Source organism: Lipophrys pholis, assembly GCF_963383615.2.
Source record: "Lipophrys pholis genome assembly, chromosome: 3".
NCBI lineage: Eukaryota > Metazoa > Chordata > Actinopteri > Blenniiformes > Blenniidae > Lipophrys > Lipophrys pholis.
In genome coordinates this window covers 10,072,312-10,086,819 of record NC_137627.1, presented here as the reverse complement: position 1 = coordinate 10,086,819, position 14,508 = coordinate 10,072,312, and the positions used below count along the sequence as shown (strand labels likewise).

Genomic DNA, 14,508 nt, shown 5'->3' with positions numbered 1-14,508 from the left:
TGAAACAGCGCCACACAGTGAGTGCTGAGTGAACCTTCAAATCGTAGACAAGAATAGACAAGAATTGGATTGACAACTTGTAACAATATTTGAATATTACTTAATTTACCAGGTAGCAATGCCACGGGCTCTCAGCCCCGTTGGAGTTCTGACATAATGAGGCCCAGCAGCTGAAGCCTATCAATCCAGTCACGTTAAGTCACAACACAAAGTCAACATTTAGAATTTATCTGGGATCGTAAGCTTTTTTATTTGTGCCGAGACAACAAGAGCAACAGCTAACAAACTTCAAGCTTGGCATACTACATGTGCTCCTGTTCCTCACACACTCACTAAATTATGACAGCATGTAAAGTAGGAGACGCATGACAACACCGGCACAACATCGGTATCCCCCGATAAAGGCACGGAACGCCAATTTGCCCGAGCGAGCACGCCATAAGCACGATAGGCTGTCAAGGTAAAAAAAAGAAAATGGAGATTTTGTACGGTTTTAGAAACTGATGACAAAGTCGCCGTTTGGAATGAATGCTCAACGTTGGTCGTGAGAGGAGGAGTTAAAGCACGCTGCTTTTGGGTTCTGGAAATCCAACAACGTTCACTTCCCAGTTCTGGTCCATGCTGCATGCAGATACTTCTGTGCGTCGGTTTTGACGGGGACAGTTCAGCGCCATCTCCCTCCAAGTTGCAGTGAATCGCCTGCAGCCCACTAATTCAAAAATATTCACGCAGGTATGGGGACTATTTTGTCTACTTTCATCATCCCTGCAACCAGAAATGTTTAACGCTTAGAAGGCATTTCCTGCTCGAGTCAAACTCTCGTCAAAATGTTCTGAGGATATTAAAGAAAGAGGTTACGGTGTTTGTCTTTAAAAATGGATCGGATGACACATCGGATTTTGGCACCTATCTAATATCATGCATTCCTAATACAAGGTATATAGGATCGCCATACTAATAGACAACTTAGTAACAGTCAAGTATTGCATTGGCAAGTGAGTGAGTCTTTCTGAGTTGTATTCAGTTGTCATGCAAATAACGTGAACTATCTGGTTATTAGATGTATTCACTGCTAAACACAATATCCTTCAGAAATGTAATAAACTCGCTTTGATGTTTATGTACATGTTTCTAAATAGAAATGGTCTTTTTTGTGGTTTAACTGTTTTCGTGAATGTGACTGATTCTACAGACGACACATCGCAGGATGTAACAGTCCTGTTATCTTGGATGTGGAATTACGAAAATCCCCCCAAAAAAATCTTGTGAAACACCTGCACTTAAAACATAATATGGAGCGCTTTCTTTACATTATTGTCACTTTACTTCGGCGGCATATTTGTGCGCCGACACGTGCACAAAGCTCGACACACGTGCGGCTTATTAGAGAGGCTGTAGTTAGAGGTCAGATTCAGTAAAGCCTGTTAGAATTTCACAATGGCATATTGTACGTGCTGTTATTCCTAAATGGAGAGTTCTGGTTTCATGTTCAGAGCCTGTGGGCTCTGCTGTGTTTGGCTCCCAGTTTGCTGTCACAACTTCCCTTTGTTTACAGAAGAAAAGCCATGACGGAGGCTGGCACCTGTCGTCACGTTGCTTTAACCTTTTTGATCATTGTCCTTGCTTGATGTTTCAACGACGATTATATGGAGGGTAATAATGTGGCACGGAAAACCATTTTATTTGCAAAAATAGCTTTTATTTTGCTCGATTTTCCCCCTGGGGTTAAGAACAAACCAAAAAGAAAAAAAATAAAGAACACTTCACAAACAGAATCACGTTTCATACGAAGTCTGAGTGTTTCCTGGGACTTTTGTTCGCTCACAATGGCATCACTCAAGAAGAAAACCACAAATACATCATGCGCTGTTTGCAAAAGACTGGCTTCAGAGCCCAGCCCTTTTTGGTGTTTAACTGTCTGAATTGCCGAGTGTAATATAATGGCTCAAGTCCAAGTGATAATTTGAGCGCAGCAGCCTGCAGGACTGCGCATCGATGAACAGCCACTTCATCTTTTTGTCACCCGTGACTCCCGCAGCCTTAAACACTGATTCTTAAAGTAAGATTTACACATTAAAAAGTCCTTTTTGCTGAATTTATCTACTGTGAGGTCATCCTGTGTTCACATGAAGCATGACTCGATGATATATTCGCCGTGCAATTCTTGTGGAAAAGTCTGGAATCCGGGATCCTGGCCTGCCTTCTCGTTTGAAAACAGGTTTTTGGTCAACGGACTATAGCAGGTGTGGTTTCACATACAAACAGAAGACAATAACGCTCCTGACCACGCATACAGTTTTCTTATCTGTCTTGAACACAAAAGACTTGCAAATAAGTGGGATTCTTTACTTCTTATTCAAATGCTAAATAATGCATAGTTTCAATTTACATAACGCTTGTCCTTCCAGCTCTTGGTTATCCTTGACAAGTCAGTCACTGTGATAAACGAGCTTCCACCGACGTTTAAAGTTAGACTTTAGTTTCTCCACAGTCTCACATTTTAGTGACATTTGGGGCATCGCTGATGTCAATGACCTCGAATCCCTGGTTGTCCTGTCCTTCCCTGAAGAGGTGATGATGACCATTGATGTTGTGGAAACAGGGGGCACAGTGTGCTGTGGCCACTGGCAACACTTTGGAGAAGTTGGAGAAGTCGACCCTATACTTGCCCTCCTTGCTTCTGGAGATGATGGGCAAGAAGTTGTAGCCCCACATGATCTCCTGCGGAATGAAAGAAGTCCGTACTTGGCAGGCGGAGCTGGTGGACTCTGCTGTGCCATCGAGGAAGACGACCAGCTCAAACTCTTGCTTGTGAAGGGTGTCCACTGCCATCTCAAAGAACGGACTGCTCTTGTCGATGATGTGGTACAGCGTGAGGGGGCAAACGAAGAAGAGGTTATCCTTCCCTGCGTCCACCGTGAAGTCAATGTTCATCTGGTCCATGATGATCGTCTCCCCATCTGGCGAGTGGGTCGTTCTCAGCAGCTTGCCGTAGATTTGGCTTCCGATCATCAGGGTCTTGCGAAGATTAGCCACTCGGATGGATAAGCAAAGAGTGCCATTTTTCGGGCTTATTACAGCCATCTCACTGAATGAGATGGTTTTTGCTCTATATTTTGGTAGGGAGATTTTGGACAGAATGACTCCACACATGAAACAGTTGATAATTGCCCCAAGGAGGGACTGAATGATGACGAGGGCCACCGCACCTGGGCAGTGCGGGGTGAGCGCACGCCCACCGTACCCAATAGTCGTCTGTGTTTCAAGGGAGTAGAGAAACGCCGTGGTGAGTCCCATGACATTGTGGATACACGGTGAGTGATCCGAAGGAGGGTTTTGCCACGTCAGGTCTCCGTTACTGCGAGCGATCCAGTACCACAGAAGGCCGAAAATAAACCAGCTGAGGGTGAAGGAGGCGATGAAGAAGAAGAGGACAAAACGCCACCGGATCTCCACGAAGGTAGTCCAGAAGTCCGCCAGGAAGGCAAAGTGATTACTGTACTTGATGTTTCCATATTCAATGTTGCAGCGGCCATCTTTGGTCACTAGTCTGGACCGCCGACTTCTCCGTTCCACCAGACAGTTCTGAATGCGTTTGTTTAAGGTCTCCAACATTTTCTAGGAGCCAAAGACCTACAAGAGAATGAAAAAAAAAAAAAAAACATGTAATGTGTAAATAAACACAAAAATATAAAAGCAGCAGAGCAGCTCAGTGAGCAAAAAGTCAATGAAAACCTCAATAAGTCAATGACAACTAGGATGCAAAGTTGAAACCTGAAGTACAGCAACTGATTGTTCTGCCAACGCAATGACAGAAAAAGACTTTAGAGGAATGTGCAAGTTTACAGGTGCTCGACAAAAACTCCAATATGGTGTTGAATTGGAAATGAACTAAAAAGGAATACTAGTGCAACGATTACGTCGAAACAATTTACTGGACACGTAACAATGTACTCAAAACACTAATATTACTAAAGAAACTATGTCACTTTTAGCAGCACTCATTAAAAACCAGTGTTTTCAAACCAAAAGAGGAAGACTGAGGTGAGAGGAGATCTATGATTCATTCGTATGTAGTATTACAGTATGAAAACACTTTTTTTCCAGTGAAGACCTATTTTTATTTTTTTTCCTATTTTTGTGCACAAAGTTTTTTGTTTTTTTTTCCTGCATAAACACTGCACTCCTCCTGCCGTGGTTACATAGCCCGGTTTCACTGCGTACCACTTCTGCACAGTCTCACATGTTCCAAGCTTCGCTGTCCCTCAGCAGTTTTAATCATCACTGAAAGGCTGTAATCCTGGATGGATGCAGCTCTGCAGTAAAGAGCCTGAAGTTAATGAGAGAAAAAAAAAAAAAGAAAAAAGAAAAGTTTCCACTGAAGCGTCACACATAAGCGTTCCAAACAAACCAAATAATTTGGGAACTTTGGTCCCGTGCAAGTGTCTCAACACAACGATCATCTTTGTTTGCTGGGTTGCAAAACTAAACCTGGCATTAAAATAATTTGTGCCAGCCCAGAGAGAACCGACCAGAGGCGCAGCTGCTCACAGACATAACAATCTTTTATTCAAGCTCTGACTTCTCATGAGTCCGGTGCTTGATGGATGGTAACTGGCAATATTGGCCGCGCCGTGGTTTCTAAATAAGTATGGCCCCTGTTCCTGCCAACTCATGCAAACAAGCATTTGGATTACAGTGTGCTTGTTAGCGAGTGTGAAGTGGTATAAAACGATCAGTGCAGTGAGTTTCTGTTTTTGTTTGCAGCCCTCGGAGTTCACATGCAGTCATTCTGCCAAAAGAAATCTGATAATCACCATGTGTTGCCTGTTTGCCAGTTGTAATCCTTCAGTAAGTGGACGTTGTCATTCTAAGCCGAATCGCGGGGTCAGGATGTTTGCATGGGGCGACAAAGGATGTGCTCAAATATGTTAAGTTATCTCGGCGTTTTGGTATCCCACAGGGTAAATTCTGAATGTTTTTTGTTTTTTTTCATTACAAAACTACAAACTTTAGAAAAATATGTGTCAGGTAGATTTTAACTTCAGTCTCAATAATAATCATTCAATTTTATATTACTTGACTGTGATTCAAATGGTAAAAACCTAACATTGGCTCATTACAATAAAAGTCTCTGTGCGCTTGGGATTGGCCTTCCTTTCACAAACAAATGCAAAAATTTAAATGTTCGTCTTTGTTGCACTTTGCTGACCCAGAAGCAGCTAAAATGAGGTCACGGAGAGGAAGATTCAGTTAGAACTAAAGAGGATTTTAATTCAGGTCAAACTCACCAAAAAGAAAGTTGTCTGTGCCGCATTCGAGTCCTCGATACACAGGAATCTCCTCTTCACGCGTCCTTTGTCTTTAATGGTCACAAGTGATTGACGAAGTCCAGGCGTGTCCCTTAATGCCTGTTGACCAGCACCTGTCTGCTTTTATACCACACTGACTCCGTGCGCTTCAAACAGCCAGGTGATGTTTACGCCCACAGACACATCAAGTAACCCCCTCCACCACCACACACACACACACACACTTACATGTGCACGTTTCTACTTGCATGCAATTGCATCCCCTCCCATGTCTCTAATAACTTGTTTAGCCCACAGATGCCTGGCACCAGGGCACCAGGGCCACGATGACCTCTAGTATACCGTCCACATTCCCGGCGTATTAAAGTCTGGAGGAGTTCCTCCGCTCTTGATGGATCCTTATTAGATTAGTAGCTTTCAGTGTTAATACTGTAAATACAAAGTATATGCAGCGTATGTTATGTTATTTAGCCCGCGTGTAACAATCTGATTAGTAATATGAACAATTTACGTTTAAGAATGTGCAACCTTTCCCATCTCAAAATGTACCATTACATGTTTTCACGCCTGTACGCCAGCGCTCCTCCAAAAATGATCAATATTAAAAACATGTTCAAGCAACCCATCCACATCCAACCTCAGCATTTCACAACTCACAGCCATCGTTTCCCGGGGACCAAACGCGTGCCTCTCTTCCACAGCCACAGAGCGGTGCCGTGATGAAATATGAGAAGCCATGGAGCATAAATAGGTGATGCGCCAAGACAACTGAGGTTGCAGTTGTGAAAAAAGAACATGCTCGAGATCCAAAAGAGATAGATAGCTCCCGAGGGGGTCGGCAGCCAGGAACCAAATCGGTTCGTGAGCTGAAGATGTTCTGAATGCTGAGGGGAGAAAAGTTGTGTGAACTGTTACGGGAGTCATTTTTCAAATCTATTGTTCCCAGTCAAACTGCTGTAGTATAACCTTACACCATGCAACAAAGTGTATTCCTTAGACAGCAACAATACATCCATGTTGACATGCAACATTGCGTTTGCTCAGTTTAGCAAAAATTGACCCTCTTATCAAGGATTAGTAATCCTTTTTTTTTGTGTTTAAGGATTTTACAACAAATAATTTGCCTGCTTGTTTAAACAACTCTCTTTTATTCATTGTTCACAAAGGCCTGATGAATAACCCACTGACCACATAGTGTGCCGATTGTTGGACTGGTTCAGCAGACTGAGGTCCCTTTTGGAAAGGTGATTCCTACAGGTGCAAGTTTGAACTTCATTGTGTGGAACCATTCTAGAAGGATTAGATTAGAAAGATTAGAAAGTACTGAAGAGGCAAAGGAAACGGGAGCAGTATCTGTGCCAGGTATTTTAAAAGCTGAATGACGCAAGAACGATGTGGACGCTTCCAGTTCACCCACTGTGAATGGACGTGGCAGTAAAGTAAGATATCATTTCTCTGCAGTGACTCGACTAAAAATAAGATTATTAAGATTCTCAATAATTTAATGTCATTTCACACAAAAGTATTCGGAGATCGCTTGGAAAAAAAAAACGTTCTCCGAAATATTTCGATAAACCAAATAAAGAATTAGATGGAAAAAAAGCACACTTTGGCTGCTTTCAATGTGATTACCACGTCAATGTAAAAGCACTCTCAATAAACCTCTTATTGTCACTGCCGATGTGAAATCTGCATCAAACATACTGTAAATAAGAAACTAAAAGTACTTTAAATCTTTAAAATACCAGTTAGATCAAACCTTTAAAAGAAAACAACCTATATGAGTGAGTAAATGTGTGTCAACATAAGAGAGCAATTAATAATTGTGGATATAATTGATTGAACTCATTTCTGTTGATGGACCTGATACAGAAACAACAGTCTGCAGTAGGAAAAGGTTTCAAATGCATGGATGAGGGTACCACACTTGTGTGTTTTGATAACAATGCAGCTCATGGCAACATGAAACAATGGGGGTTTCTGCGGGTTTCACAGAATTTGCCAGCAGGCGTTAGGGAAACGGGAAACAGCAGTTATCAGAATTCGAATCAGGTCATAGGTAGCAAACAATAAGATTCAATGGAGACGTGTCTCGACATGTTGCTCCTCATGTTTGTGTCATTCGATGGTGTCTTTGTCTATGGCAGGCTCTTTAACTGTCTTGAAATGGTCTTGCAAATTTGTTATTACTCTAGATTTAGATGAAAATACATGTATTAGGAGGCCAACAGAAGCAATATATAAAGACTTAAATATTATCACATTTAATGAGATCGTCATTCATTACTTTCAGAGTAAAATGAGCATCGGGCCGCTTACTAGATTTACTGTTTGCTTGATGTGCCGTATTGGTCTCCGCCTACTCATTTTGTTGTAGATTTTGTGAAGCTTGTTTACCTTTTTTAGTTATTGTGTAAAATATATGGCTGCGTCCAACAATGAAATGACACATTGCTGTCACATTACGCCAGAACAGTGAAGTTATGGATCCTAAAACACGAATCAAAACTATCGCAATGGTTCTTCAAACTTAATATGCGTGCCACTTGACAAAATGTTGAGTCCTCCAGGTGGCAAAACTCGGGATGCACTGATACTAACGATGCGAGACGTTACGTCGTACTCACCAAGTCATATCGGTGGTCTTTGTTCCGAGTATGACTACGAGTACTCGGTGCAGTATCACACCCGATACTGGTATCAGTATCGGCGCATTGCTAAGCACTACCATGACCAGCTTGCGCATATCGAAAAGGTGCGTTTACATATTGGCACGATAAGTTGCGAATATAATTTTCCCGTCATTCCTGGCACATTCTTGCCATTCTTTACGTGACGTAATGCATCTGAATAAGCTTCTTAAATGGGCGTATCGGTACGCGACATTCCTGATATTCATGGGGCACGTTTTTGGCTGCCCCCAAAAAAAATCTTCCAAGAATAACAAGACTCGCCTCGATGACGTTCGCAACTGAGCGTGTCCTTTAGTTGTGATTCGCGGTGATGCGTTATACAGCGCGACAGCATTCGCTCCCCTGCCGCATCCTCCTCTCTGGGCAACTGTAGGACATTTCTGTGGATGTGGCGCAAATCTGGAGCGTGTGAACTGTACAGCGGCCGATGGGGATGTGTGTGTGGAGCCATATGTGCGTACACACACACACACACACACACACACACACAGTGCTGTGCAGCAGTTTTCACCATCTACAAAAATGATCCATGATTTGGACTTTGGTAGTAAAACTGAGGTCACAGACCTTGTTACTTATGTCTCACAGGTCATCTTATGAAGATGTTCAGCATTCAGTAAACACCATCTGAGGTTCAAGTCCTGTTTCATTGTTGTCTTTTAATTGTGGTTTCACTTGTGGAAACGGGTTGGTCCACCGCATATCGAGAAGCTCGACACCTTGAGGCTTTGAGTAGATAATGGCAAAGCACATCATTTGAAAGTTTATTTTATTAGATTATCTGTTCATAACACCACTTTATATTCTATTCCTCTTTGGAATATTTTGAAAAGAGAAGTTTATCGTAAGAATCCATTGTGGTCCTAATTAACCGCAAATAGGGTGAAAGCATCAGACTAAAACCTTTTAATCAATTACTTCAATTAATGTCTGAATAGGAATAAAGACTGTTCAGCGTGTTTCGGTCTGGCTTTTCTTCTTTCCTTTTCATTTGTGACTCAGATTTTCTTTTGCAATATTCACACAGTTTTAACATGCACTATCCTTCTCAATACTATTTGGTTGAACAGAATTGCACTGTGCCACTGTGCTTTGAAAATAAAGTGTGTGTGTGCGTGTGTGTGTGTGTGTGTGTGTGTGTGCGTGCGTGCGTGTTTGTGTGTGTCTGTGCTGGTGTAAAAAGACGGGGGCGGGAGTATGTGCGCTGATTGTACCCATTCTGCCGGGTCATCATGTCACTGAGCATTCATGTTCCATATCCATCATTCCCGGAGTAAAAATGGCAAAGTGCTAAATGCCAAGCGTTCCAATCCCAAACTCTGCAATGTACGTGTAAAGCAGTTCTCTTTTCTGATAATGATACTAAAGGTAACAAATGTCTTTGACTTATTACCAGGAGACATTTTGTGTGACGCCGTCCCATTTGGGAAACGCAGACGACGAAGGCAACGCAGGAAAGAAAAGTGCAAGCTGTTGTTGTGAGTGCAGAGTCTTCGCTTCTCGTATTGACGGCTCTGAGTGTGAGGTGTATATAGGAGCTGAGACTGACAGTCCCGAATGAGGACAAAGAGCAAGAGACATTGGGGGGGGGGGGGGGGGGGGGGCATTTTCACACTCCTTAGTGCTCCTTTTATGCGAACCAAATATTACGAGTCTTGCAGAGTAATTCCAAATAGAAGAAAACGGATCATTGGGTTAGAAAGACTGATCTCTGCTCTTCAGTGGTTCTAATGACAACCTGGCAGTGCATGCAACCACATTAAATGTGTAGCACTGTAGAAGAAGAGGGTGTCTCTCGACTTGCTTTTAAAGCCTTTATGTGAAAGTCTTGAAGCAGAAAAGCACCAGAGATTTTTCTTTAGTTTTTTTCTTCTTGGGCCTACAGCAAAGCTCAGAAGGTACAAGATTTTGTCTCTGAATGAGAAGAGATCCTGACAGCAGTTCCCTGCAGACTGTAGTTTTTAACACATATTCATTAGAGGAGGAGGAGGTCGTCCTAATGCTTTCTGACATTGACAGGCCCCGGACAGAGACATGGCATAGAGACGACGGGGGAAAATCAGCCCCGGGCAATGGGCTGGAAAAGTCAAACACACATTGTTTGAACTGAGAATTTGTTCCCATTTTGTCAGCAGTTTTGAATTGATATTTTATCTATTGAAACATTTTTAAGAAGGTAATTGAAAAGCCAACAAGCTGTAATTAGCCTCATTCAGAGTAGCGGTGATGCTTCAGGGGGGAGCTCAGCAGCAGGGACATTTGTCGGGGGGTCATTTGGATTCCTTTTCCCAGAAGGATTATTTTCTTATTATTTCCTGAGAGAAAATCCTGACAGAACAGAATAGTAATATTATATTCAAAAATACACTTTTATTACTATATTGTAAATGTGCTGAAGATTCATTAAAATCATTAAATATTCCTCTAAAACTTTTAGTGTCACAACAGTGGGTGAGTTGGATGTAAAGAATTAAGCTTTTTATTACCTTTGAATCTCAAAATCAGTTTCTATTAATTTCTTTTCATGTGACAAAGATTCAGAAATCAGGAATTCCACAACCCAACTTATACTTGGCATGAAAGTGGGTGGGCTGGGGTGAATATTGTAGCTCACACTGTCTGGTAGGGGAATAAACCACCCACACCTTCTCATCTTGATAAATCAAAAGGCTGGACTGAAGACAAAATGTGTACTAATTTCACTCACTCCAGCTACTTATTACACTAAAGGTCATCAATTACACAAAGCACTGACTAGATGTACTGAAGGTATGTTACAGTGTGTTTGAATTAAATGAACTAATGAACTTGATTCAAGCGAACTACTGCAGTTTAATTAAATTTGACTTCAGTCCAAAGCAGCACAGTCCATCCATTTTATCCATTTCCACCAGCATTGGGCCAAAGGCAGCAGGCACACTGGACAGACCACTCAGAGACAGACTGAGAGACTGCACGTACAGATTTAGACTTATGGTCAATTTAGACTGCCAGGAGAAAACTATCGCACCCACTGGGAGGACACACAAAAGCCAGATCGAGTTTCTCTGAGGCCCTGAACTGAATGGAAGATGCAATGGCTGTGAAGTCACAGTGCTCACCACTACCCCACCGTATGCGCTAGGACAGCCCAAAGAGCTCATAACAGACCGCAACACAGCATGTGATTGTCTTTGGAAGAGTTGATCGTCACTGACTGCACAGCAGACAGATTTCTGCTGACGTGTGGACAACAAAATGATCCGTTTCTCCAAGTTAGTCAGGCTCAAATCCCCACAACTACCACGTGTGAACAATTCATATGAAACCATTAGTCAATAAACATGAGCAAACTTGATTTTTACAAGATGTCTCTCTTTTGCAGCAGCAGCTCAACCTGGAGCAGAAAATAACTCGCTGCAATGCCTCTTTCCTCCACACAGTGTCGCTGTGCCTGAGCCACGCAGCAATGCTGACCGGATGAAAAGTCATCTTCACCACTTGGAGTAAACCCGCAATAGGGCATTTATGACTTCAAAACACAAGGAGACAATGGCCTCTCTTTGAAACATTCAGTCTTATGCAACACTTGCACAGATCTGATTTATTTTTAGAGTTTCCTCTGTGAACCAGTTTAGAGCACAGGACAAACACATGTTACAGTATTTCTAAATTATGCATTCATATATAACCAGCACAGTGCTGAGCTATGGACGTTCACACTCACATGATTTATAATTAAAATTTTAATAGATGCCTTTAATCCTTTAAGAGAAGCGTCTTTACAGCAATAGTGCACACACTCACACACACACACAAATGTATGTAAAAGGAAATAGAGAATGTGTTTGCAATGCCAGTAATTTTTAATTGGTCAATATGAACATGCTTGAACAGGGTTGACACTAATGAATTTAAGTTAAAGCGTGCAGCTTGCTTTGACAGATTCTTTAATAATTCACACCTTTTCCATTACAAACATACGTACCTAGCCTCTTTGAGCATTCACTAGTTTTCCATACTATTAAATCCAGGGTCACAGTACTGCGCGGTGCTTAGCACCAAATGCAAAAGAAACACTTGGTTGAACAGTTCAATGTTTTAAATGTGACTATATAACACTGCACCACAGACCAGGGTTAGGCCTCAAACTTCTGGACTCACTGCTTAAATTCCCTCTAACACATCCCGTTCCAGGGGTATTCTACTCCAGCTTTTTTTCTTTTTTTCTTTTTTATTCATCTGAGCTGATATGCAGTTCATCGCCATGCCATAAAGTCTGACAAGAAGATCAATCAGAGCTAATGAAGCCTGGTAGGAGGTGAGAGTATAGAGTGAGAAGCCGATAGGGGGAGCTGGATGGGGGGGGGGGGGGGGGTCTGTGGGGTTTGCAGAGGAATAAAAGAATACAAGAGCCAAGGGAGCAGAGGAAGAAGACACGTCCTTCTCACCTCCTCAGCCCCTCCACTCCACCCCTCTCTCCTTAGCTATCATTGCTTCACCTGAGAGCTGGAGTCTCACAGTAAGGCTTCCACTAACAGGTTCCAGGTTTGGCATTATGGCTTACTGGTTCATTGTGTATTTCCCTTTTGCCATCTCTACCAGTCAAGACCAAAGCCACAGTTTACAAGGGGCACGCAATGGATAATTATATTTCAGACGGCAGGAAGTACACCAAGAATGACAAATACCATTGAGTGAGTATGGGACTATAGGAAATACCACTAACTTTATTTCATGTGGTCATTTCAGCCTTGGTGAATACGAAATCAGAGCTGGAACGTATGTCACACTATTTGTATTGCATTACTTGTTTTTCTAACAGTTCAGTTTAATGGAATAATCCAGTTTGATAGCTCTAATGGATCTCCTTTTAGAAGCCTCAATGAAGAGCCCATTATGCTGTTACCTGTATTCCTTTCAATTTATGCAAATGGGTGTACAGTATACACACGTTTCCTCCGAGCATCCGTAATAATAAATGTTCCAAGCAGCTTTATTAATGTATGATTTGATTAATGCAACCAAATGGATTTCACCACAGGATGAACTGCTGAGGCAATAAGGTAGAAGGGGGCTTTGATCAATAATGGCGTAACCTCGGGAGGGGAAATAATTACATGTTCCCCCGGATCTGAACAACTCTGAGCCACATGGGGCGGGTCCACATAGGGATCCAGGCAGCGCCGCTGCCCAAGTCGCCTGAATTCTTACAATTAAGATCACCAGTACTCTACGATCACCGCTGAGATTAGCACCCCTATCACGGGGAGCCGGTGCGAGCACGACCACAGAACTTACATCCCTTGGCCAAATCCCAAGCTCCTCATTATTGCAGCCACACTCCTTGATGTTCCATAATCCGCTGTCATCGACTTCCTCCGGCTTGTGGAGGCTGGAAAAGGAAAAGGAAAAAAAAAAAAAAGAGTACATCCCAGCCATCTCGAGGGCTCCTGCAACTCAGCAGGGGGGGGTTGGGTTGTGCATGCAGTAACACAAAAGAAGGGGGGGCTGCAGAGTAATAAATCTCCCTACCAAACTCAATGCAGGAAGTACATGAGGACCTTTCTGGTAATAGATGCTTCTGGTGCTCCTCCCCCACTTATCAGCACCACCACCATCAACCACCCCCCCCCCCCCGTACTGGCTGTCGTACTGATTACTCCTCCTTTGTTGCGTTGAGTCTACATTCAATTGTCCCTGTGGCTTACTAATAGCATCTCAATGTCAAGCACCCATCCATCTCAGTCCGTACTGTACATCCTAGCCTGTGCATGCAAATCAGACACTTACAAACTCCTACAAGCACTACCTTCATGTAAGGATATTGGAAATTCTCGGAATGGATAAGAACTTGAGGTTCCATCCTGCTGCTATGATATATGCCTCTGGAAAAAGAAAAAAAAAACCCAAAGCACTACAATCGTTATCTTGGTGAATGTGACTGTAATTCCGCCAAGCAGAGGTCATTGCTATCTCAGTCTGGGACATACACGTTACAGATTCTGCAAGTTATGGTGCTCTCTGGAATATTAGGAAAACGGGCACTGTGTCTGATATAACTTCTTCACTGACATTGTGGGTCAAAAATAAATGTCCTGTTCTCGTCGTGCTTTTAGATTCTCTTTCATGCTCCTTGTTGGCTCTTTCCTCTACTACTCTCTTTGTGCTCAACCGTGTGTGTGCGTGCGTGTGTGTTTTAGAGAGCTTCTTTCTCTGCTTCAACTTTATATATCTCCCAGGACGCTTCAGGCTTTTCTTCAACTGCAGTTTTAGAGCAATTGATTATACCGTGCTGCTCTCCACCATCGCTCTTTTCCTATCTGCAGCACACACACACACACACACACACACACACACACACACACACACACACACACACACACACACACACACACACACACACACACACACACACACACACACACACACACCACTGTACTTCACTTTTTCAAGCATATGTCTTTCTGCCTTTGCAGCTTGAAGAGCTGCGCCACGTAGTAGATCTATACTGTATGTCCACA

At 42.7% G+C, this 14,508-nt stretch overlaps 1 protein-coding gene across 1 annotated transcript; it reads right to left on the bottom strand.

The window, feature by feature from the left end:
* Positions 1 to 1,685: 1,685 nt before the first annotated feature.
* On the bottom strand, positions 1,686 to 6,022 carry LOC308107683 (ATP-sensitive inward rectifier potassium channel 1-like). Its single transcript, XM_080460160.1, has 2 exons — positions 5,292 to 6,022; positions 1,686 to 3,633 (listed from the first exon to the last, which is right to left on the bottom strand). Exon 2 carries the CDS (start codon positions 3,613 to 3,615, stop codon positions 2,494 to 2,496), a length of 1,122 nt encoding a protein of 373 aa, XP_080316286.1. The 5' UTR covers positions 3,616 to 3,633; positions 5,292 to 6,022; the 3' UTR covers positions 1,686 to 2,493.
* Positions 6,023 to 14,508: the final 8,486 nt, after the last annotated feature.

Bases quoted from the DNA above. Each gene is read 5' to 3' on its own strand.
- LOC308107683 (XM_080460160.1), bottom strand. From the start codon at position 3,615: ATGTTGGAGACCTTAAACAAACGCATTCAGAACTGTCTGGTGGAACGG.